At 30.7% G+C, this 25,954-nt stretch overlaps 2 protein-coding genes across 2 annotated transcripts in view; one reads left to right on the top strand and one right to left on the bottom strand.

Annotated features, from left to right (window-relative positions):
* Positions 1-304: 304 nt before the first annotated feature.
* Positions 305-6,311, bottom strand: LOC129914474 (uncharacterized). Its single transcript, XM_055993743.1, has 4 exons — positions 6,172-6,311; positions 5,828-5,960; positions 1,838-2,064; positions 305-1,170 (listed from the first exon to the last, which is right to left on the bottom strand). The coding sequence occupies exons 1-4, from the start codon at positions 6,214-6,216 to the stop codon at positions 904-906; spliced, it is 672 nt and encodes a 223-aa protein (XP_055849718.1). The 5' UTR covers positions 6,217-6,311; the 3' UTR covers positions 305-903.
* A 1,556-nt stretch (positions 6,312-7,867) lies between these two features.
* The window catches only part of LOC129913945 (phosphatidylinositol 4,5-bisphosphate 3-kinase catalytic subunit beta isoform), a 29,754-nt gene continuing 11,667 nt past the window's right edge, over positions 7,868-25,954 (top strand). Inside the window, exons 1-2 of the mRNA XM_055992949.1 lie at positions 7,868-8,508; positions 17,551-18,192. Of these exons, the coding sequence (XP_055848924.1) occupies positions 8,362-8,508; positions 17,551-18,192 (789 nt within the window). The 5' untranslated portion in view covers positions 7,868-8,361. The remainder of the gene's footprint in view (positions 8,509-17,550; positions 18,193-25,954) is intronic.

The following is a 25,954-nucleotide window of genomic DNA, read 5'->3' as shown; positions in this document are numbered from 1 at the left end:
AAAATATCCCTGAGATATATGTGACAGTTTATACAAATGCTGTAATTTTCAAATTTAAAAAGCAATCGAGTATGTCATTTATGTATGTCTGGTGTAACTTTTAGTGAAGAAAACATCTAACATCCCAGCTCAAACTTAATTTTGTAAAAGAACAGGCCAAGGGGGTTACTTTCACCAAACTGCCAAAATTTAAAATTTCAACCCTATAAAATCACTGCAATTGAAATAGAAATTGACAAAAACTTCTACTTCAGGCTACAGTTACACCATTATGTTCATGTTAAGAATACAAAACAAATTATCATTTTATTTTAGCTATATAAGCCGTGTTGTGTAAAAACACATTTATTAACTTGATGATTCAACAGTACACATTATCGGTTGTATTAATAAAAAATATTATTTATCTTAAACTATAATTATTCCGAATTAATTTTATAATAATGTTAAAATTACATTGGAAGTTCCGAAAGGAAACTGATTTTACACGATTGATTTTATAAAACGATATTGTTTGTAATTAAGATTTGGTTACATAAATATTATTCAAATCTATTTTAGATAGTCATGATTGTAAAAATTGGAAAAACACTATATTTTATGTAGTAGAGCTTAATTACTTTTCGAAATTGATAATAAAATTAAATTAAAAAAGAAATTAATTCAAAAAATCGAAAAAAAAATATTTAAGAAATAACATAAAAAAATTTAACGAAAAGCGTTCAACGCTTCTTTTTCGTTTAATTGTAAAAATAACAAAATAAAAGTTATACAAAAACAAAAAAAAAGTAAAGTCAATTAAAATTCACTTTGAAATGATACGCTTTTATGAGCGTACTCTATTGAATACTTTAAATACGAATGCGCTTCCAGCGCTTTAATATGTATTTTGTCTCGTTTTTATTAAGCCTTCATGTGGTGCTTGAAATAGCTACTCTTAGAAAGGCGAAATGATTCTGCTTTGATGGCGTCTTCCATTGTGATAATTGGCTTTTGTGGACAGTATTTAACCGTATGTGCGTTATCACCAGTCGCTTTGCAGATCGGACAGATGTAAGTTCGAAGTTTTGGACACAATACCTTGTCGTGTATGTCACGGACATTATGGCTCTTGACAACAGCATGTGGTTGATTGTTGTTTTCACAGAAAACACAATGTCTTACTGGAGACTGGAAACAAGATTTTACATAATTAGAAAATTAAAAAAGAAACCTAAAAACAGAAACACAACAATTTTAAGAATGAACATGAGTTATTCTAGTTTTTAAAAACTTTTAACTGATCTGATAAAATTGATATATGTAAATATGGCGAAAATGGCCAAACAAAGAGTTCCAAAAGTTCAAAGGAATCTCCTGTAACACACTGTTATTTGTATGTATCAAAATCATTGCAGCATTGAACATAATTTGGGTACAATTTTTTTTAACCTCATTGGCCGTTTTAACGTGATACTTCAAAGTCCAGAAAATAAATTAACACAGAGTCTAACAAAAAAAAAATTACTTTACATTTTATGTGCTATTAAAATTAAATTGGGATAAATGTTTTGAAACAATTTGAAACTATTAAGAAAAAAGAGCTTTAAAATCAAATTGGCTTTTGAGCGTTTTCGTGAAAAGTTTAGTTTTACTTTGCATTATTCTCAAAAAACACGGTGCACAGTGGGTCAACTTTTTAAAAATTGTTGCAATAATAATTTTTACCCGTGTGCTTAAGATTCGAAACTAATTTATTTAATGATTTACTGGGAAGGACTTGGTTGATACATGTAGCCTAATTTTCGTTTTTTTTTTTTAAATCAATCATCAAACATTTAATTTATTGTTTACTTACATATCTTCCACTTTTAATATTATTATTGTATCTTTTTTTTGGTTGTTTTCTATTGTATTCTGCGATATTTGTAGTTTTCGGTTTCCATAGATTATTTCGTACTCCATCAGGGTAATTGGTTGTTTCATTGTTATTACAACGTTGATATCTTAGCTCATCACAACTAAAACCGTTACAAGCAAACTCTTGCATGACTGCATCAACCTGATAGTTTGATTGCGTCGGCTCTGAAAAGATAAAATTCATAGTTAAACATAATTAACATATAAGAAAGCATATGATACATAACAGCAAAACAAAAACACAAGGGTTTCTAGAAAACAATTTTCTACATATTTCTCCTAAAAGGTATTTTATTATTTATTTTTCCAAAGTTTAAAATTATCAGCAATTGAGGGAAAGCGATTCGAACTGTTTTATTGGATTTCAGAATGAGTGTATCCTTGAGTGAAAGCAATCGAAAACGACATTATTAAATGTATCAAATATATTTTCATGTTTAACTTCAAAAAATAAAATAGCCCTGATGAAGTCGAGAAATTACGACGAAACATAGGGAAAAGTATGAAATAAAGTATGCATAAAGAAGGAAGTGACGAAAAAAGCCCGATTCAACATAAATAGTTCAAATAATTGGTCAAACTATCATTCATTCAATAAATAACAGTAGTGAAGTAAATTTGTTGATAAATTTGTGCAGTTTATGAATATTGTCTAAACTTGAGCAAATTCAAGATTTGGCGAAATTGAAAGTTGACTTCAACTCGAAAATTGAAACAATCTCAAGTTTGAAAATTAACAGTTGTTGGCAAACTTTCAGTTTGAAAAACATCCCTGGGATATTTGTGACAGTCTAAAAATAGTGTCAGTTTCAAATTTGAAAAGCTATCGTGTACAATTTTTTTTTCTATAAGGCTGAATTGTTTCGTCTTATAGAAACAAAACAAAAAAATTTTGTTTTCGAACATTTTTTCTTAAATTTCATAAATTAAATGACACTAAATGATTGTCTTCATAATTTAAGGAAAAAAAAAATATATGCGAGTGAGGGACAGTCTTCCATTGTTTAAGCGATAGGTGCAATTTTCTCACAAATTGACTTAAAAAAAAAAAAAAACACATTTGAACACCATGGCAAATGCTACAAAGATCATCCAAATCGAGGCTGTTCAAGTAGTTTTTTTCTCAATCAAGCTTACGATGAAATTTCACTGATTTGAGTTAACTGTCTTCTAAAAATATGCATTTTAAATTTTTTGTTTGTTGCGATTAAACGATTTTTACACATAAAAAAAATAATTAAATATAATTATCTCCGTCGTCGCACTACAAGAGTTAAGAAAACATAAGAGTTTTCTCAAGTTTGGGATTATTTTAATCTCTATGGAAAACAGTTATTATTCCTTTATTTTAATAAGTTTTCTTCATAAAACAGTTCAATAAGACAATCTGTTAGTTTTTAAGTGGTCACATTTTTCTCTGTGTAGAATTAAAAATTTGGAAGAGATATTTGATCCGAAGTAATAATACTTCCTCTAAGAACTCATTGGAAGCGATCGAAAGCTGCCCCGAAGAAGGGTGTTTTCATAAACGTCTGCCTAACTTAGGTCTGCGTTAGTCGTGTTCATAAAGTCAGATCTGCGATCGGACTAACTTAGTCCAACTGCAGTTCTGCTGTTCATAAACGTCAGTATGTCGTCAACATCGGGCAGATTGCGCAGCCAAAATTTTATTGCTGCAGAACTCAAGAAGAAATTTATTTGACTCTTGATTCGATTTTTTTTTGTTAATAAATGTAAATATTGTTAAAAAAAATGAAAAGCAAACATATTAATTAGGGTGGTGCAAAAAATGTTTCTTTTTACATTTTTCGAAAAATTTAAATTTTAATGACACCGAAAATTTCTAAATCGTGTTTTTTGAGATTATGAGTTTATATTAATTTTTTTGTATTAGGGTGGCTCTAAAAAATGTTATCTTCTACAGTTGCTTGAAGAATTCCAAAAAAATCAACGTGGATATTGTTTTGAACAAATTATCGAAGAAAAAAAAAATTTCCATTAGGGTGGTTCAAATTTTTTTTTTTAATTAATTACAAAAAAAATTATTTTTCACTGCAGAGAAAGTTTGTAAAACATGGTTTATGAAATATAATGTAAAATTGGGGTAGCTCAGAAAATTAGGGGGCTCAGAAAAATGGTATTTTTAACATTTACGCTTAGAATTCAACCAAATTCAATTTAATTAATTCGGCATGAATTTAATATTTCTACAGCAAAAACGCACTTAACAAACATTTTTTTTTTCAAACGCATAAAAAAACTTTCTTGAACACCCTAATTAAAAAATTTTTTCCATAGGTAATTTGTTTTAAATGTGAACAACTCGGTGTTTTTATTATATTTTTTTAGAAGAAAATATTTTTTTTAGCCACCCTAATGTAACACGGTTTACAAATTTTTTGGGTTATTAAAAACAATATTTTCGGGGACTGAAAAAGAAATATTTTTTTGCTTAAACAAAACTCATTCTGTGGTAATTTTTTTATATATTTTTTTTTCTGACGTTTATGAACACTCAGTGACTGCTGAAAATTGTACCAACGCAGGCCTGCAAACATTCTGCAGAATTGGTGTGTTCATTAATGCAGCAAAGCAGAAAGACGATTGGACAGACGCAGATTTCCGACGTTTATGAAAACACCCGTTAGCTTTCCTAATACACAGGGTGTCCCACAGTCACCGCCCCAAATGAAAACCATGGATTCCTGAGGTCATTTCAACTTAAGAGGTAATTTTCCTGCTTTCGTCCCGTTTTCGAGTTATGACGGTTTTTATGATTTTTGCTCTCTTTCCATAACTGGCTTTATCTTTGCCAAACTACATACGTCTGATTCGAAAGTTTTTTTTTACAACCAATCAAGAATTTGTTACAATTTAGTTTGTCTAAAAACCTGTATTTTTCCATTTTAAAGAGAATAAAAACAATAAAGAAAAAGTATTATTATAACTTAAAAAAAATGTGCATCCCCCCTTCCCCAGCAAAAAGCTATCTACGCCACTGTATTGAAAGTGTTCGGAAAAATGTGCCTCCACCATACACTTGATTTTTTTTTTCTTTCAAAACAACAACAATAGTTACAAGAAATCTATGTCGAAATTTAAGAGGCCCGCATAACTGCTAGACTTTAGCCATGTTTTAAGGAATACAAATACGTATAAAAGTGTGCACTACATTGCGATCCTGTATTGCTTCATAAATGAGGCGCTCAGCGCCAAAACGGCCTAACCCCAAAAACATTTTGTTTTGAGTAAAACGGGTTTAAAGAAAATCATATTTTCAGGGTTTCGTTTTTAATGGCTTGTAATAGTTATACAATAGTATTATTTTATTCTTAGTTTGTAATTTTTTTTTAGTTAGGAGTGTTGGCTAAGAGTTGTATTGTTTTTATTCCGAAATTACGTTTGTTATAGTAATTTAGGTAATTTTGTCTGTGAAGCCAAAATGGCTTCCACTAGAGTGACAAGAGTTTTTGGTTCTAATTTTAACTCTAATTTATATAATTTAATGGGAATTTATTTTCATATTATACCTACCTAAATTGTTTTATTGTGGTCCGATCAGTGTACTCAGTTTATTTTTTTTTTTTTGAAAATGAGGGTTAGGCCGTTTTGGCGTTAAGCGCCTCAAGTAATAAGTTTGGTAGTACACAATAATTGTCTTAAGGCCAGATTGCCAAAGCTGATTAACTCAGTCTTAAGCATGATCTTGCACAAAAAAAACTGACCTTGAAGCCTACAAACCCGATCATAGTCTACCCAGTATGCAAGCCTCCGATAAAACTATTGGCCTATAGATTAAAATACGGATCAATTAGATTAAAAACGAATAGGTTTTTCCAACATAATTCCTTATAGCTACTCTTAATTAAAACCCTTATTCATCAACTTTTATTAAAATATAAAAAAATGTGCTTCTCATAGCTCTTACCAGTTTTGTAAGCTGTTAACATGGCAAACATTTTAAGAGATCTGGAAATTTCATCTTCTTCTTTAATTGTACTTGTGTCTTCCAAGTACTGTTCTTGACGACAATTCATCCCATAAAATGTTCCAAAGTTTTCCTGAAATTAATCAAACATGGCGTGATTTTTTTTTTCATTTAAAAATGTCTCGCAACGGTACTTTTACAAATGCAAACACACTTTCATACAAAAGAAGACTACTTTTTTGCATTTTTTATTATTGTATGAATTTGTATTTACGTGTGTATTTATTTTACTCAAATAAAAATTTCAATTTACATTGTAAAGTTGTTAAAATATTTATTCTTACATTATTATTCTCCACGTTATTTCTATACATGTCGTCAGGATACATAAAAGAAAACAAAAAAACACTTGATTGAAATTTTAATTCAATTTATTTAAAATGATATATTTGCGGTGGGTATTTATTCTCTTCAATTTAATTTATAAAAAAAGGTCTCAAGAGATCCGACAAAGCGTTGTGTTCAAAAAAACTTGTCCAAGTAAAATAATTTTTTTTTTTACTTTTTTTCATAAATTGACAAGTATGGCTATCATAACGGTAAAAGGGTCCTTTTTTAATTTTTTGTTGCATATTTTTGGGAGTTGTGAATTTCCCAAGTTTGTACCCTTAAGGCTGTGTGTCAATTGGGATTTTTAAAAAATTTCTTAGGCTTCAACTACATTGGCCACTTTTTGCAAAAATTCAAAAGTGAAGCCTAGTAATTACAAAAGAAGTAGACAAAACGGCCGTTATGAATTCTGTAAGTCGGCTATTACACGGTGACGTTTGAGGCTTGTCTCTTTTTGAAATTAAAAAAAGAGGACGCCAACATGATTTTTCTCTTACCCACTCATGGAATTTCAAAAAGAGGCGCGCATGCAACACATGCATTTTCAGTGACAGCGAATTAAGTGAAACTAATGGAAACTAGCATCACCTTTAAAAGCTTCACATTTGGAACAAGCTCTTCAGATTTGGGGTATTCATGAATTATTGTAAACTATGGTAATCGTGTAAAAATTTTGAATGGGTTTGACAGTTTCTATACCAAATTTTTCATTTTACCAGGTTTAACCAGAGTTTACACCGTTGCATGAATACTCCTATTATAAAATTCTTGAATTTGTCGTCTGTTAAAATGTATTTCTTAGGGCCATTTGTACAAAAGTGGTTTAGCCTTGGTTCAGAAATTAAACTTGCCGAATTCGGCAAATTACCAGTGGTTCAATTTTGGATCAAGCATGGATTTGGTTATTTTAACATAAGGGGTATTCACGATCCGATGCAACTGGTCTAGTATCATTGCAAAAGTGCAAAAGTGTGAAATTTTACAATAGTCTTGTACTTTTGCTATAGCCTAACCCTATTGCAAAATAAAAATACAATGGAGTAAAATTATTTTTGACAGATGGCAGCTCACCGTCACGTCGCCCATGATAAACAGTTTGTTTTTTTTATTCTGTTTATAATGGTTGTCGCTTATCATGTCCCGTAATTTAGTTTCTTTTGATGTAAAATAATTAGTGAAAATTAATTAACCCGAACAAAACAAAGAATTAAATTATAAAAAATGGAAAAAAGAAGAAGCAACGGTGGAGGAAAAAAAAAAACATCATTTATACTTCAATATTTACTATAGATAAGAAGAGGGGCGTTCACGATCTATTGTAAAAAAAAAAATTACATTTTTACTAGGCCTGTTGCACCAGATCGTGAATACCCCTAAACATTTATGAACCTTGAACAAGTGTTACAAAAATAACTGAACCACGAATTAAATATTTGTACAATTTGCCTTAATTTGCCACTGAAAATTTACGCCAATCTATACGTACCAACAAAATTTGCCCATGTACACCACGTATAATGACAATATTCAAAATAAAAAATCAAACAAACCTAGCCACTAGCCGTCGCTATAAAAAAAAATCTCAAAAGAAAGACAAGAATGACAAATAGAAAACAAAGAACAAGCCTCCCAAAGAAGACAACCAAAGAAATACAGAGTAGAAAAGAAAAAGAAAAGAAAAAAAAAAACTTGTACCGAAAATTATGGTGGAGATGGTCAGAAACAAAACAGAAAGTTTATTATTTTTGTGAAAATTAAAATTATCAATTTTACAAAATACAAAAAATAAAATATTCTATTTAAACACTCAATTCCAAGAAAAATAAAGTAAAATATAAAAAAACAGTATGTTCAATCGACACACAACCCAAATGACTCATGCTGGACTAACTACATTTCAATTCACCTAAGAAGGAAGAAAATAAGAATAGTTTTTTTTTCTTATAGAGCACTAAATAAAAAAAAATAAAACAAAAAATAAAGAAAGTGAAAAAGTTCTTCTCGTAAAACACACAAAAAATACGCTATCTTTGTAAAATCTCGTAGCACACAACCGTGCTCTATTGTCCCCAAAAATCTCATCAACAACACCTCTCCTCCATCATCATCCTATTGCTTCAATAGACTTCAACTTGCTCACTACAATGGCGCCTTCACCGAGTCCAAATTTTTCCATGGATTGTTGGCTAAACGATCCACCCGATATGGTCCATGTGACGTGCCTCCTTCCGAATGGAATTCTTATGATTCAGGAAGTTTGTGCGACAGCAACAATCCGGGAAATAAAAATGGTGAGTCAGAGTGACAAATAAACAAACCAAATTCCTTTTAAACTTAACATTGAACTAATTTGCATTAAAAATACTTGTAAAATCAAGACATTCATTTGTTTTAAATGTTTATATACCCCTCCCCACCCCCCTCGAAAACTTCCTAAGAAGTTTTTTAGCAAAAGTACCCAGGGACCTCGAGGAAGACAATTTTGCCATATTTATGGGAAGATAATACAGTATTTACCTACCTCACAAAACCAAAATTGAAAAACAAAATTGAATTCTCAAAGGGACATGTTGATGTGCTTTCCGCATTCTGGAACAAATTTTTACGGAGCTTTTACAGTTCCTTTGCGTTTCACGGATCATTGAGATAGAAATTTGTGGGAATGTGGTCCATAAAACTTTGTTTTTGAATGAAAGAAGCATACCAATATGTTCCTTTCAGAATTCAGGGGTCGAATTATGGCATACGTTCGTTAACGAATGGTTGCTATGTTTCTAATAATTAAATAGAGACAGAAATAGTCAAAACGTTAACGTATGATCGTAATCGTGTGCCGTAATTCGACCCAGTTTTTTTCAATTTTTGTTTTATGAGATAAATAATACTGTATTATCTTCCCATAAATATGGCAAAATTGTCTTCCTCGAGCTCCCTGCCAAGGGTGTACTTTAGCTAACAAAGTTTTTGATAAAAGAATGGCATTTCCAAATCCAGGCATTTTGGAGTCAATCCGCGATTTAAAGTGAGTTCCTCAAAATGCGTCTGTTTAGTGCATTTTTTAATTTTTTGTCCATTTATGGTAGATTTTGCATAGTTTAATTATATTTTTGTTTTTCATATTTGGTTATTTATAGTTTCCCGCGATAAATACATTCTCCACATATTTTTTAACAGACACACCGAAATTATGACTTGCAACAGAAGATGCACTAATTTCAATGTTAAGTTCCGCCGTTTTGCCCACTTTTTTTACAAATCGAAACCTTAACAAGTCTGTCCTTTTTATACGTACTTGTTTATTTATTCATCTACGGACTTATAAATCTTACAGACTACTTACAAATTTCATTAAAAGCTTAATTAATTCAATAAATACAATATTTTTGCTTTATAATCATTTCTATTCATTGCCAAGTCTATTTCATTACAGTAGTTATTATAAAGCTTAATGCATCTAGTGAAAGATTCATTACAACCATAGTTAAATCTATGTCTAGGGATATTAAGAAAATCACGTTGACGCATTCTTCTTTCTGGAATATACACTAGCCCAAAAAATTAAAGGAACAAAAAAAAATCGTGATTTTTTTTAGTGATTTTCGATAGGCTGTATCTCAGTAAAAAATAGCCGCATCATGATAAAATAAAAAGGATGTGAAAGCTCTATTCTTCTAGTTTTAGGATTAAATATTAAAATATTTTATTTCTAACGGTAAAATAGCAAAATTGTTGCAAATGTTCAAAAACCAAAATTTTCTAATTTTTTTTTGTTTTTACTTCTCTCATAAGGAAGTGGGAAAATTTTTTCTGATAAAATGATTATTATTTTTAGAAAGGCTTTTTATTAGGCTTTAGAATTCCGTTTGTTTCAAACTTCTACGATTTTTTTTACACTGCAATATCAGTCATCAAACCAAAAACCATACTTTTGACTTTGACTATCAATATCTCAACAACGGATCACTAAAGAGAAAATTTAAGGACACATTTAAAAACTTCATTCAATTCTCTACAAAGAATATAAGTTTGCTTTGTAAAAAAAAAGGTTTTCTTATTTTTGAGATTAATTTATGAAAGCTATCAAAATAGGCATTTTTACGGTTTTTTAGAAAATGTACCGCTATTTAATTTCTATGGGTGTAAAGATTAAACTGAGGCTTAATTATTGAAGCTTAATATGCCTGAAATTGATATGCAAAGTTTCAGGCTTATTCATCAAGCAGTTTTTCTGTTGTGATGGTTTGAACTTTTGAGATGAAGTAAAACACCATATTTCTGCAGTTCTAAATGACTTACTTCTTGTAACTTTTTTATGAGCAAAATCAATTTTTTTTTAGTTTATTTGAACATTTTATTGATAAATATCGTTTAAATTTAAAATTAACCAAGTAAAAATTTAAAGTTTTCAAAAAAAACTTAAATTTTGAAAAAAAAGCTTTTTATACCATTTTTGGATATTTTTCCTAATTTTGAAATTTTTTTGTTTTTCTTTGGTTTATCTATAATTTAAACGATATTTATCAATAAAATGTTCAAATAAACTAAAAAAAAATTGATTTTGCTCATAAAAAAGTTACAAGAAGTAAGTCATTTAGAACTGCAGAAATATGGTGTTTTACTTCATCTCAAAAGTTCAAACCATCACAACAGAAAAACTGCTTGATGAATAAGCCTGAAACTTTGCATATCAATTTCAGGCATATTAAGCTTCAATAATTAAGCCTCAGTTTAATCTTTACACCCATAGAAATTAAATAGCGGTACATTTTCTAAAAAACCGTAAAAATGCCTATTTTGATAGCTTTCATAAATTAATCTCAAAAATAAGAAAACCTTTTTTTTTACAAAGCAAACTTATATTCTTTGTAGAGAATTGAATGAAGTTTTTAAATGTGTCCTTAAATTTTCTCTTTAGTGATCCGTTGTTGAGATATTGATAGTCAAAGTCAAAAGTATGGTTTTTGGTTTGATGACTGATATTGCAGTGTAAAAAAAATCGTAGAAGTTTGAAACAAACGGAATTCTAAAGCCTAATAAAAAGCCTTTCTAAAAATAATAATCATTTTATCAGAAAAAATTTTCCCACTTCCTTATGAGAGAAGTAAAAACAAAAAAAAATTAGAAAATTTTGGTTTTTGAACATTTGCAACAATTTTGCTATTTTACCGTTAGAAATAAAATATTTTAATATTTAATCCTAAAACTAGAAGAATAGAGCTTTCACATCCTTTTTATTTTATCATGATGCGGTTATTTTTTACTGCGATACAGCCTATCGAAAATCACTAAAAAAATCACGATTTTTTTTTGTTCCTTTAATTTTTTGGGCTAGTGTATATTTCAAAAATTTGCAAAATATTCAAACTTTTAATTCGATAAGAAAAAACATCATGAACAAACAACAAGCATTGAACAGAACGTCTTTTTTCTAGAGAATCCAAGCCAATTAAGGAACATCTTGAATTGTAAGAAGGAGTATCAATTCTCCATTTTAATTGCTTAACTACAAATCTAGTGAATGCTTTTTGAACTCTTTCGATCCGATTGATACCAATCAAAGTCGAAGGACACCAAACAATTGAACAGTACTCTAGAATTGGACGAACTAAAGACATATAAACTGATTTTAAAGCATAAGGGTTTGTAAACTCATTGCAGTTTCGCTTTACGAAACCAAGCATAGAGTTGGCCTTTGCAATAATAAAATCATAGTGTAATGAAAATGTCAACTTTGAATCAAAAATGACTCCAAGATCGCGAATCTCAGACTTGCGATCAAAAATCTCATTGAAAATATGGTAGTTGTGCAACATTAGGGCCAAAATACGATGAGCTGTGAAAACATTACATTTGTTTATATTGAGCGGTAGTAAATTTTGCTTGCACCAAATAGCAAGTGTATTTAAATCACTTTGAAGATTATAGGAATCAGCTGCATTTTTAATACACATATATAGCTTGATATCATCTGCATAGATTAAGCAGGATGCATTTTTAAGTAAAAATGGAATTTCATTTACATATATATTAAAAAGAAGCGGACCTAGGTGACTACCTTGTGGTACACCCGAAAGAACTTTAATCATCTTAGAAGTAGTATTACGAATTTGAACACATTGTTTTCTATCATTAAGATAGCTACGTAGCCACCTCAAAATCATGCCATTTATACCGATAGATTCTAGTTTTACTATCAAAATTGAGTGACATATACTATCAAAAGCTTTAATAAAATCAGTATAGATAGTGTCAACCTGATATTTTGACTCAAAAGCATCTGTAACAAATTTACTATAAAGCATAAGATTTGTTACAGTAGACTTTCCAGGCATAAATCCATGTTGTTCATCACAAATATATTCTTTGATGTTAAAATATAAATTATCTCTAACAATTAGTTCAAACAGCTTTGGAATTGCAGATATTTTAGAAATCGCTCTATAATTTTCTACCAAATTCTTTTTGCCAGCTTTATAAACTGGGTTAATGTACGAGAACTTCCATTCATCTAGAAAAACTCCAGTTGATAAAGAAAGGTTGAAAATTATCTGTAACGGAAATGCTAACGAATACTGACATTTTTTAAGAACAAACGAAGGAATGCCATCAGGACCTGGAGTTAAACTTGACTTAAGTTTAGATAATCCATCCAAAATATCGTACTCAGATAGATATAAATTCGATAAATTTAAATTTCCTTCTAAATGGCAAGTAAATTGATTAGTATTTGAAGATGAATGATCTACATAAGTAGTTTCAAAGAATTTCGCAAAAAGCTCACATGAACCTTGTAAATCGTTGGATGACTCACCATTATATTCCATATTTTGCTGCAATGTACTACATTTTTTTTTTATTATTCAAAAAAGTCCAAAAAGCCTTAGGTTCATTACAAATTCGCGATTGAATGTTCAATACATATTGCTTATGTAGATATTTATTCAGAAAATCATATTCCATACGAATTTGAAAAAAATATTTTCTGTCCACCTCGGAATTTGATTTTCTGAAATTTTTAAAAGCTTTATTCTTTACATTTTTCAAATTAACTAATCGTTTATTCGACCAAGGAACTTTGAATAATTTACATTTTTGTCTTTTTGGAATATTTTCATGAAAACCAATTTGTATCACATCAATAAACTTTTTATACGCACTTTGCAAAGATAATCCAGAGAGAACATGCAGCCAATCAATTGTTTGAAAGTAATTGTCAAGTGTAATGAAATCTCCCTTACAAAAATTTAAATTAATTTCATTTGATACTAATAGCGAATTTGCAACACAACTTTCGAATTTAAGAATACAACATATAGCAACATGATGTACAGAAATATTTAACATAGGAAATGATATTTCCATAACTTCAAAAAACATATTATTTATAAAAACTAAATCAAGAAGTCTGTTTAAAGAATTATGCACATGATTAATTTGAAAAACATCCATAGAAAGCATGGAATCAATAAAACTATATTCAATATCTTTACTCATATTATAGGGAAATATACATTTATCTTCATGGGAGTATGTCCATGTTACATCACCCAAATTATAATCACCAACAATAAAAGGATATTGGTTTTCGATTAAATTACTTACGATATGTTCAATATTAGAAATATGTTTATCATATATTTGAATTGAGCTTTTTGGTGGTATATAACTAACTACAAATAAAATTTCTTGCTTATGAAATTCAGCTTTTACGCACATTTGTTCTATACAATCTTCTATAACACTGGACAACAAAATTGAACTTATTTTTTGCCTTAAGAACCAAGATATACTTTTCTAGAGGTTTTTGATGTGCTGAACTCGAATCTGAAGTCAGAAAAATTTGATTGGCCTCCGTTTTTGAAATATTACCGTTATAAAATGCTAAAAAACCTAATTTTGGCTGTTTTCGAGGCTATACTTTTATGTGAGGTAATATATTATAAACAAATTTGTAACGGTGATTAAAAGGACAAATATTTTTCTTTTAAAAACTGTTTAAATTTTCCCAATATCTCTTTTATTGCCCGAGATATCTTAAGTTTCAGCAAATAAACCAAAGAGAAACTAAACTTAATCTAAAGATTAAGTCACTGGTCACAGAATTTTTGCCACAAGAACCAAAATATATATTTCTAAAGGTTTTTGGGCTGCTGAAATCGAATCCGTAATCAGAAAAATTCTATTAGCCTCCGTCCTTGAAACATAACCGTTATAAAATAAAATTTTTTTCTGCACTTTATAACGGTAATATTTCAAGAACGAAGGCAAATAGAATTTTTCTGATTGCGGATTCGAGTTTAGAAACCCAAAAGCCTTTAGAAAAATATATTTTGGTTCTTGTGGCAAAAAAAAGTTTAACTTGATTGGCCAGTGCTGTTTCTTAGTCAAAGACCGCTACTTAAACTTTAAATATCTCGGGCAGTAAAAGAGATATCGTAAAGATTTAAACTTTTTTTGGAAGAATGAAACCAGTTCTTATAGGCACCGTTACAAATTCATTCATTATGAATTACCCCACATAAAAACATAACCTCAAAACAGCCAAAATGACGTTTTTTGGCCTTTTCTAACGGTAATATTTCAAAAACGGAGGCCAATAAAAAATTTCTGACTTCAAATTCCAGTTCAGCACATCAAAAACCTTTAGAAAAGTATATTTTGGTTCTAGTGGCAAAAACCTTGTTGACCAGTGTAATAGGCAATGAAATATATTTACTATTATAAATAGATCTTACTGCAACTAAAATTCCACCTCCTCGTTTTAAATAATCATTATATATTCTATCTAAACGATACACATTATATGAACAATCAAACATCTCAGAAGAATTAAAAGTTGAATTTAACCATGTTTCAGTAAATATAATAACATCATATTCATGCATAGAACTTGAAATAAATAATTGATTTGTTTTGGTTCGAACCCCACCAGCATTTTGGTAATAAATTTTTATTGCAGATACATTATTTGAACTTGTAACCCGTAAAATGTAATACCTTACTTTACCAACATTGAAAAAGAAGGTTTGTCAAAATACTTTTTTCCCTTAGAAATTAGCACTTTTTATGCAAAAATGCAGCTTCGAAGCATAATACCACCTATATGACTGACATTGACCATCATCAGATTCACCATAATATACTTATTAAATAATCTTCAACTTCCTTATTTTATGTTTTACCGTTACAGATTATTCTCATCATTCATCAGATAGAAAAATGTTATTTTTGTTAAAATACTTATTCCATTGTACATTTATTACATCCTCAACCTCTATGGTTTAAATAGTGCAAATGTTAAAAAAGTGCTTCGGGAAGTAAATTGATGTAGCTGATTTAGTAAGCTGTGAAATAGGCCACAGGTTGTAAGAATAAAATATATAACTATCCTCTGATCTGTAAAATTCCTGTAAGACCTAAACTTTTCGAAAAAATCGTTTATAATAAAAAAGTATTTCTGAATTCCAGCATGGCTTCGTGAATGGTAGGTCTACTTCCACCAACCTTATAGTCTTGAATAGCTCCCTTGAACGTTGTTTTCAATGTGACGTAGTTTACACGGATTTTTAAAAGGCTTTTCATCACTTAAATCATTCATTTAAGCTATCGAAATTCAAAAAAAATATTGTTTTTTTCTCCTCGATTTTAAAATGGTTAGAATCTTACCTTATAAATAGAACACAACGTGTTGAAATCAACAATATTCTTTCAGATTCTGTCAATGTTACTTCTGGCATTCCGCAAGGTATCCATTTAGGACCACTATTGTTTTTTATTTCCATTAACGATATTCGTGATCTGTTCAATTATTGCAAATGTTTAATGTACGCTTTATATGTATCAGAATCGAGTCAACTCTCGATCGCATTAATTTACAAATAGACTTGAATAGGCCTTTTGATTGATGTGAAGTTAACGACCTTCATCTAAATGTTTATGTGTGTATGCCTTTTTATCAAAGTCAATTTCCAATAATTGTTTTCATATATCCTAGGTGAAACACCTTTATCCAGAATAATTGAAAAAAAGATCTTGGGGTTATATTCGATATTAAACTTTTCCGATCGCATTGACTTTATTGTCTCCAAAGCTAGCTCAATGCTTGGTTTTATTTACAGTAACTCAAAAGATTTCTCAGATCCTTTTACGTTACGATCACTATATTTTAGTTTCGTTCGATCTATTTTGGAATACTTTGTTTAAAACTCATTCTATGATAAAAGAAAGGATCCAAAAGCGTTTCACCAGAATGGCTATCAAAAATCTTCATTAGAATATTGATATGGCTTTTAATAGCTCGAAGTGTTTGTTATTGGGAATTTAATCTCTTGAACCTAGAAGAATATATTTTGAAATTATGTTAAGAGATATTATTAACTTTAAAATCAATAGCCCTTTATTGCTTTCTTTAGTTTGTTGGTATGCTCCTGAGCGTAATCTTTATTCTGTTCGAATGTTCAATGAAGCTATAACACGTTGTTTAAGACAGGCCAACTCAGTTTGTAACATTAAAAATTTCAGTATTTTTTTAAGCAGAAATTTATTTAATAAAAATATTATATCCTTTTTGTTTTATTTTTTTTATTATAATTGTCATTGTATGCTGTAATCTATAAGAGATTTATTACTCTGCTTGGCGAAATAAATAAATAAATTAATTAATACGCTAGTGGCAGAAGCTACCACTGCCATATCTAACATAGACATTTACCATCCTCCCCTTGTATTTTTTTTTTGGATTTTGGCGATCATTTACTTGAAAATAGTAATTCTCAAGACACTTCGTATGCCTTTGATTTTGATAAGGATAATTATCAGCAGCTTTGCTTTGTCAAGTATCCCATTTTCTCTCACTACTTTATGAAGATTATTCTGTGGGACCAGACGGTTTCCCTGCAGCACTCCATTTAAACCATCGCAAAATCAGGTGTTCCGCAAGGAAGTCATTTAGGACCTCTTCTTTTTTATTTTAGCTATAAATGATGCCCCATATACATATATTCACCATAGTGAAATTCTTATATTTGCAGATGACATGAAAATTTATAAAAGTATTGAAGAGGACATTGTCTTTTTTTTTTGTTACTTAAAACTAATTATTTTGTTTGTATTTCTATTGTATTTACAATATTTTTTTCTTAGTATACGTTTTTTGAAGTTATTATCTGCTTACTAATTACTAACACTGCACTAAGTGATGAGTCGGATAATACAGTTTTGTGTTGGCAAATGGTCGATAGACGGTGCTTGCTATAAGCCCTCTTCGGCTATGATCTGATAGTGTGAAAAAAAAACTTTTTGGAATTGAATAAATATTTATCTTTCTTTTTCAGGAGCTCCTGGCCGGTGCAAAAGCATATCCACTCTATGAAATGCTCAAGGAACACTCGATGTATGCTCTGCGAGGCATAACCAAATTCAATACTTTGGAAATCTGCAAAGACTCAAGTCGATTGTGTGATTTACAACCATCTCTTTGTCTCTTAGAACTCGCTGAATCAACAGAGTACTCCAGCGACCAAGAGCTCTGTAATTTAATAAGTTATATGATTGGCAAGTCTGTGGATGACTTTCGAGCCATGAAGAGTCCTGAAGTTAGTGACTTTCGATACAAAATGTCTTTGTTAAGTGAAGAAATTGAAAACGAAAGAGCCACAGTGTCTTGGAGTGAGAAATTATTATACGAGCATCCATTAAGACTGGCGAGGACACCTCGAATGCCAACGATTAAGGGGCGTTTGCGTAGTGATAGCTTTGTGGTGTCGGTAAAATTGGAAAATGATGAAAGTATATTTAGTTTGCGGGCGAATGATACTGATACACCAACAAAGCTTATTGAAATGGCATTGGCAAAGATGTCTAGATCGATGGTTAAATTGAATGGTCAATCGACTTCTTCGTATATTCTGAGAGTTGGCGGGAGAGATGAATATTTGTTTGGAGAATTTCCTTTGATTCAGTTTATCTACATTCAGGTGAGTCTTTTGAATACAACTACATTTTGTTTATTTTTAATATTAACCTACTCCTCTCGCTCATTCTAATAAAAATAGAAATTATACCGGGTGTCTGGTAAAAAATGAATAAGCCTGAAAGGGCTGGTAGCTACACTTATGACTTTTCTAAAAAGAAATAGAAAATTCTATCCCGACCACTTCATAAAATCTGAGCTTTTTTTCATTCATTCTATTTTTAATTTCTTCATTTAACGTTTTCGATCACCAAAACCACGATTGATAAATTTTTATTTTCCACAATAATAAGTGGACACGAATTTTGAACCAATTATGCTGTTTTTTTTTTTTACTTTTTGTAATAGCAAATTACTATTTACAAACGTTAACACTTTATGCAATTTGCAAGAAAAGATTCTTTGTTGTATTTCCTTATGGATAGAAATTAAATTCAGTAAGTATAAATAATCTTAAAGCATTTTTAAAGCATAAGCTGCCAACTACAGAAGAATTTCACATGAACATGACGGAAAAACAAGCACATAGAAAAATAGATGAATCTAATAGTGACGATGACAATATCCCCTCGTGATTGCTAAAATAAATTAACATTTAAGCAAGCTTCGTTACTCATTATTCGATTTAAAAAAAATTTGAGTGAAAATGCATCTTTTCTAAACTTTTGGAACCACAAATCGCAGGTAACATGAGTTACCAACATAATGTAGCGTGAGTTACCTAAACATTTTAAATTTTTTCCTTGAAATATTGAACAAATGTTTGGTTTTGTCACTAATATTAAAAGCTTTTAATTTTTTATGTATGGAATCTTCAATAAAAACAAATTAAGATTCTGTATAAGCTAGCTGTTGGTAAATTGGGGGAAGTCTGACCAGGTGCAAGACTGGGGGTTTTTGCTAAGGAAGATATCCCTTGCAGACCTACGGCTATGAATAACTATGGAAATCTATTGTCTGCTCACACATATAAGCGTGAAAAAGAAACGCAATTGGTGGAAGCTGTTCAATCAATAGAAATGCGTCAGATGGGGACTCCTGCAAAGATTATCTAAAAATTTATAAAAAAAGAATGGATGAAATCCAAAATCCTGGAGAACGTTCTGTTACAATCTAGAAGAAATTCCGATCCATCTAGATTAAAAAAAATCCTCTCAACTAATCGAATGATGCCTAGTTAAACTAGGAAGTGAAAGACCTTAAATATTAAACTCATCTCGTTAAAATGTGAACTCATTTCGAAAGTAGTTTGTTTGCCCTAAACAAAGATTAAGTTTTACTGCATATTGTGCTTGATACCGACACCCTCGCTCGATCAAAAAATGATTGAAACATTTGGTCATCTATAGCAGAAATACCGTCGTAAAGGTAAAGTACATTTTTGCATGATCAAGAATTAAGGCAAAAAATACTACAATGTCCCAAAGGTAGTAAACATTTTTGGTCATTTGGAAAAAATATACGCAACACTACCTCGTCGTCGGTTCCAACGCTCGTCTTCAATGACACTCCATTTGTTAGCTCTGTTGACAAAGCTAACCTACTTGCGAGGCAGTTCGCTGCCAACTCAACACTGCCTGATAGTGTCATGACTCCGCCAGTACTTGAGCGCGTAAACGGATCCATGGGACAAATCTTCTTTCGCACTCGTACAGTAGCAAGAGTTCTTAAAGATCTTGACATACACTACACGGATGTGGAATGCGTTACCCGCCTCTGTTTTCCCATCCCATTCCAAAACTCAGAACTTCAAAACTAATGTTCATCGGTATCTCCTTTCAAACCCCTCCCTATTTTCCTAATGCTCGTACTGTGTTCACCATATTAAGGGTACATTAATCCCTTTAGTGCGCGCTTATTATAAAAAAAAAAAAAAAGGAAGGAAGCTCTCCACATATCTGAATCGTCCAGATCCAATGTCAAAGTAAAGTTTTGTTCCGAAGCACCAATTCATACCAACCTTTGAAAGGGGAGTACCGACAATGTAACGCCACTTGAAAAATACTTAATTATACCACTTCTAATTTCAAACAAATATCAAACAAAAAAATATTTGTCAAAACAGACAAACCGTTTGTTTCGAAATCTTTAAAAATTAGCTAGAACTTTGTTTTTTTAAAAAGAGAAATAAATTTCTTAAAACTCAAAAATAATTTTAGGTCGAGTTCTAAGGATTTAAATAAACTAGCCGACCCCGCCCTCGAAAATTCGAGCGCCAATTTCTTTATTTTTTTTTATTTGCAACAATTTTAAACACAATTATACCAAAATAGTTTCATTATTTTGTATAGTATTTGTTGTTGTTTTCTTGCGATTAACTACACTTTTTGAAGACAAAATACACAGGTATATATAATATACCCACTTTTTGATATTTTTTAAACCTGATTTAGATATTGTTGAACTACGTTTTAACTGCGCTCAACTACGTAAAAAAAAGTATCGAAAAAGAAAATGCAAAGTGTAATCGCCTTAATGCATTGTGTTTGCACCTTGCATTTTGCGATTCAATTCAACCTGTTTCATGTTCCATTCATTCAAATTCCATCATTCAATCATTCAACCTCCACCAACTTCACTCAAATTTGTCATTCACATCATTGTATGCATTGACTTAATATATATGGACTGCGAGAAGCATATTCAAATTGGTTCCACTTGTTTCTTCGCGATACTAGCGCCCTAAAAAAAAGCGGAGAATAAGTGCAACATTTTTGACGAAGTGCGAAAGGAACAAATATAGAAAAACAGAGAAAGCACTACCTTTTAACGACAGATGTCATTCACTAAAAGTTTCCTCTCTTCGCCGTCTAAAGTTATACCGCTAGTAGAGCTAGAAAGATGTGGAATCATTTTTTTTCAATTTTTGTATGGAAAAGTCAAACGACTAGCAGTCCATATATAGTAGGTCAATGATTGTATGTCTTTGTAGGTTCTCGTCTTAGCTTAGCTTGTAGAAGTTTAAATTTCCGGAAGGGAGAGGGCGTTATTTATCGCACTTCAAGTTGGAATGATATTTGTGAAAATTTTAATGAATGCGTTCAGCTATTAATAAGAGATTAAAGATAGGTTCACATTTATTAAAGGTGTGTTCAGGTGTTGATTTTCACAGTATACAGTAGTAAAAAGGTAATCCGTGGTACTGTGTGGCAATGAAATTTTAAGCAAAACATCCCTTTGAAAGTGAGAATCGACATTTTTTAATCAAACAAATCAATTCTTAAGGCTTTACCACACCAACTGCGTCGCACGATAACGTTTTTTTTATGTTTAAGCCATACCTACAATGACCTAGAAAGTGAAAAAGTGGGAAATTTACAAAATTAAATTTTTTTTATTTCTTTCTAGCGCTATTTGTTTTTGGAAAAAACTATAAAAATTTTGTTTGAAACCAAAAAATAAGCTTTTTGCATCATTATTTTTAATTTTGTGGTCCTAAAAAATATCACAAAATGAGTTTGATATCTATCACTTTTTTTACTTTTTGCAAAAAATGGCCGTTGTAGTTATACCTTTAAAGTCTTAACTACATTGGCTAAAAAGGTGAAAAAGTACAAAAGAGAAAATTTTCAAACGCATTTTTGTATGGTTTTTCGGGCTAGAAAATTAAAACAAAAAATGTGGAAAGCATATTTTTTTTGTATAAAAACAATTAAAAAGTGAAAATTTTCAAACTCATTTTTTGACAGTTTTGACAAAAAATAAGCTTTCAGCATCATGTGTTTTAATATTTTTTTCAATTTTTGAGCCAATGTACTTAAGGCTATAACCTCAAAAAATGTCACGAAAACAAAAAAAATTTTTCTCTAATCTGGATGTGCGAATATGTTCATCATATAGTTTTTGGATCGCTGAATCCAGATTCGAAGTCAATTTTGCCCTACCACGTCAGGTTTCTGAGATATCCTCAAAAAAATGTCAAAACCAAAATAAACAAAATTTCTTATCTGGGGTTGCGTCTAAGTTTTTCATATAGTTTTTGGGTTGCTAGAACCGAATTCGAACTCTATTTTGCCTTATCACGTTAGGTTTTTGAGATATCTTCAAAAAATATCAGATAAGAACTTTTTTTTAGAGTTTAGACATTTTTTGGAATATTTCAGCGACCCAAAAACTATATGAAAAATTTAGTCGCAACCCCAGATAAAAACTTTTGTTTTTTTGGTTTTGACATTTTTTTGAGGCGAAATTGACTTCGAATCTGGATTCAGTGATCCAAAAACTATATGATTAACATATTCGCACATCCAGATCATAGAAAAAATTTTTTGTTTTCGTGACATTTTATGAGGTTATCTCAAAAACCTGACGTGATGGAGCAAAACGCATTTCGGATTCGGTTTCAGCGACCCAAAAACTATATAAAAAACTTAGTCGCAGCCCCAGGTCAGAACTTTTATATTTTTTGTAATCATTGTGTGAGGCCCGTACTATTACACGATGTCTCTTGAGTCAAGGACTCAAATTTGACATTTATCTTTTGAATTAAAATTTGTTGTTGTTGTATTGCACCAAGAAGCAAAAAGAAATGTGAGGGAATGTTGAAAAAAGAAAAAGTGGAAAATGAAACGTCAAAAAAGAGTCTCGGACTCACGACCCACGACTCTCCGGTCGGATAATTTTTTCTTTCATCTTTTTTCTCTTTCGCACTCATTATGTTTAAAAAGAGTCGCGCCTCTTGAGGCTTCATGTAATAGCTGACAAATTCTTATGTTCTTTCAAGAGAGAAAAGGACGAAAATAGATTTCATTGGTATATCAAAAGTGTTTACAAAAGATTGGACCTTAGTAATAGACTCGATTTTAATAGAATTCGATTTTAACAAAAAAAATCATGGTAATAAAACAAACATCTTACTTCTAAACTTAGATATAACTAAAACAATGAAAGTTAACCATAGTTTACGTGCGATCTTAAAACAACGCACCAATGTGAACCCACCTTAATGTTTTTTGATTTTCGCTGAATGCTTTCATTCATTCACTCAGTCATGAATGACATTTCATTCCAGTCGATTGGAAATTCCAGTTGTTTTTGTTTTGTTTTGTTTTTTTTTGTTTTGTTTACTAAAATATCGAATTTTAATTTAATTAATTTACCTACTTCGGTTAAAAAAACTTAAAAAATTATACATTCTGCACGTCTCGAGAGCATTTCCTATCGTTCGGTATATAATTTATGCCCCTTCGGTTTTTGTGGGCCGCGTATTTTGTACCACAAAAAACACGTTCGCCGTTTTATTATATGATGATGATGATGCACTAATTCTTAAGAAGCAACAATTTTAAGATAATTTAAAAACATTGTCAAGAAATCGAACTTAAATATAAAAACAAAACAAAAGTAATCATTAAATTAATTACTGATACAAATGTAGATTAATGATTAATGTGATTACAGACGAAAACATTTATCTAGATTATTGAATAAATTTTGTAACTAAATCGTGAGCCAGATTACTTCTTTTGCCAACATTGCTCCACATTTTGTATCTGTTGTCTTCCTTTCAAGTTTATCCACAGTCTTATTGTAAGAAAGTAAACAAGTTCCACCAAACTCAGGATCGACACACCCATAAAAAGTCCCAGTAATCCTCCGCAATTTGCAATAAAATCTACTATACTGTACAATTCCGAACGTAGTAAACCGTTGAAGACATCTTCATTAAATTTAATTATCAAAAATGTAAGTCGAAAGGAACTAAAAGAAGAAATAAGCATATTAATGGAAAATCTTAATATTTTTTTTTACTAACTTCCCATCGTTGTTACCGGCAACTTGTTGTTCAATTTCTACTTTGTATTTGATATCAAAACAAGTTGGCAAACAATTACCAATACATGCACTTTCACCATAAGACTTTGTTTTTGACATAAATTTCCAACTACCAAAATTATCTTCGATTTGATTAGCGCATAACAATTTTTTTGATCCACAAATGGGATGAGCTGAAGTTCCTATTTTTGAAAAAAGATATGATTAGTTAAAAGTTATTGTTTTTGGTTTTTAAAAAAGACGAACTTGGCATTGAAAATTTAACACATCCACATTTGGCAAGGGTTTGATTTGCCAGACATTCCAATTCACAGTTGGCTTGAGTGTATTTCGTAAAATATCTCAAATACCGTTCATTTTGATAGTAGCATTGGCGCCTTTAAAAAAAATTTTTTTTATTTTTATAAGAACAAACAATGTAAGATAAGACTTTTAAAAGATCATTCTCTCTCTGTGTGTTGATGGGGTCACATCATTTGAGAAGTGCTATCTTGTTCTTATTTTTTGATTAATAGTTAAACTAACAACAAAAAAGGACAAATTATTTATTATCTCAACTTCATACTTCTGTAATTAATCCGCTGCTAAAAATGAAGTGTGTGTTGTGTTGTGTAAAAATACGATTAAAAAATAAACTAGCCCACAAGAACGAAATTTCTCTAAAAGAAAGGCGGGCTTCCCTATCGGCAGATCAATTGCCATTAAAAAGTCCCCCCTCCGCACAGCCCATTCAAAATGAGCGTCATGACACCCTGGTTGTAAACTCTCCAACTACTGTTGCTGCTGCCTCTGCTACCTCTGATCCCTCCACCTCAACGTCTGCTGGTTCTTCTATCGATATAGCTTCTAATACCTCTTCTGCTGCTGCCGCTCGTTACGCTGTCAACAAAGATTATAACGATGCATCCATTATACAGCAGTCATCTGCATTGGACGGTAATACTCTGAAAGAACATATCACTCTCGACATGCTTTTTCATGAGATTAAAAAACTGCAACATCTTAACAATGCTGCTCATGAAGATATCAGAAAACTTCAACTTCTAAATAGCGAAGCAACTGCTAAGATCAGCAATTTGGAAGATATCAATGTTGAACTCACGTCTAAGCTTAGCATCTTACAGTCTAAGCTTAATGTTCGGGAACAAAGGGAAAAACAATTGGCAGTTGACATTGTTGGTGTGCCTAATGTGTGCAATTCGAATGCCGGAGTGGAAGCTCATATACAACAAAACGACATCGAAACATGTTTTGTAAAACATTTAAAGGTAAATCAAAATGATTCATGTAACTATCTTAGTGCTGCTGATTCTCTAACATTGTTTGTGTGAAGTTTACTTCTCTCAATTGCAAAAATAGTATGTTGATGCGAAATCTGAGAGAAAACAAAATCAAATTATAGTGATAGTATAGCGAATTGTTTTTGCATTGATCATCCTATTATGAAATTGAATTCAGGCTTATCAGTAGTACACCAAAATATTCGAAGATTACGTAAAAACTTTGACACCTTTTTTACTACAAGAGGCTCATCTTGTTTGGATCATATTGTTTTAAGGCTTCATAAAAATAATGATGTGAGTTAAAAAACGGGAGTTTTTGAATTAGGCATAACTGATCATAGCTTAACAAGCATCCAATTTAATTGCAGTCAAAAAAGATTAAAACAAACACTTAACCAAAACAAATTTTTCTTCTCTTAAAATAGCTTTGACTTATGAGTTTTGGGACGAAATTTATACTACTAGTGACCCATCTTATGCTCTTGATTTGTTTCTCAAAAAACTTCAACAATTAATTTCTACCCATAAATAATAGAAAAAAGTTAAACTGTCTTAAATAATGGATGAATAGTAATCTTCTCTCAAAAAAATAAACAAACAGAATAAACTCTTTTTTAAAGTTAAAAAACATCCAAATAATATAAGACTCAAAAAAAATTTTAATTGCCTCTTTAAAGAATTAAATACTGAGATTCCCCTCTGTAGAGA

The sequence above is a fragment of the Episyrphus balteatus genome, chromosome 3, assembly GCF_945859705.1.
Source record: "Episyrphus balteatus chromosome 3, idEpiBalt1.1, whole genome shotgun sequence".
NCBI classification, from domain to species: Eukaryota; Metazoa; Arthropoda; class Insecta; order Diptera; family Syrphidae; genus Episyrphus; species Episyrphus balteatus.
The sequence above is the reverse complement of the archived record's forward strand: the minus strand, read 5'-3'. Positions and strand labels throughout refer to the sequence as shown.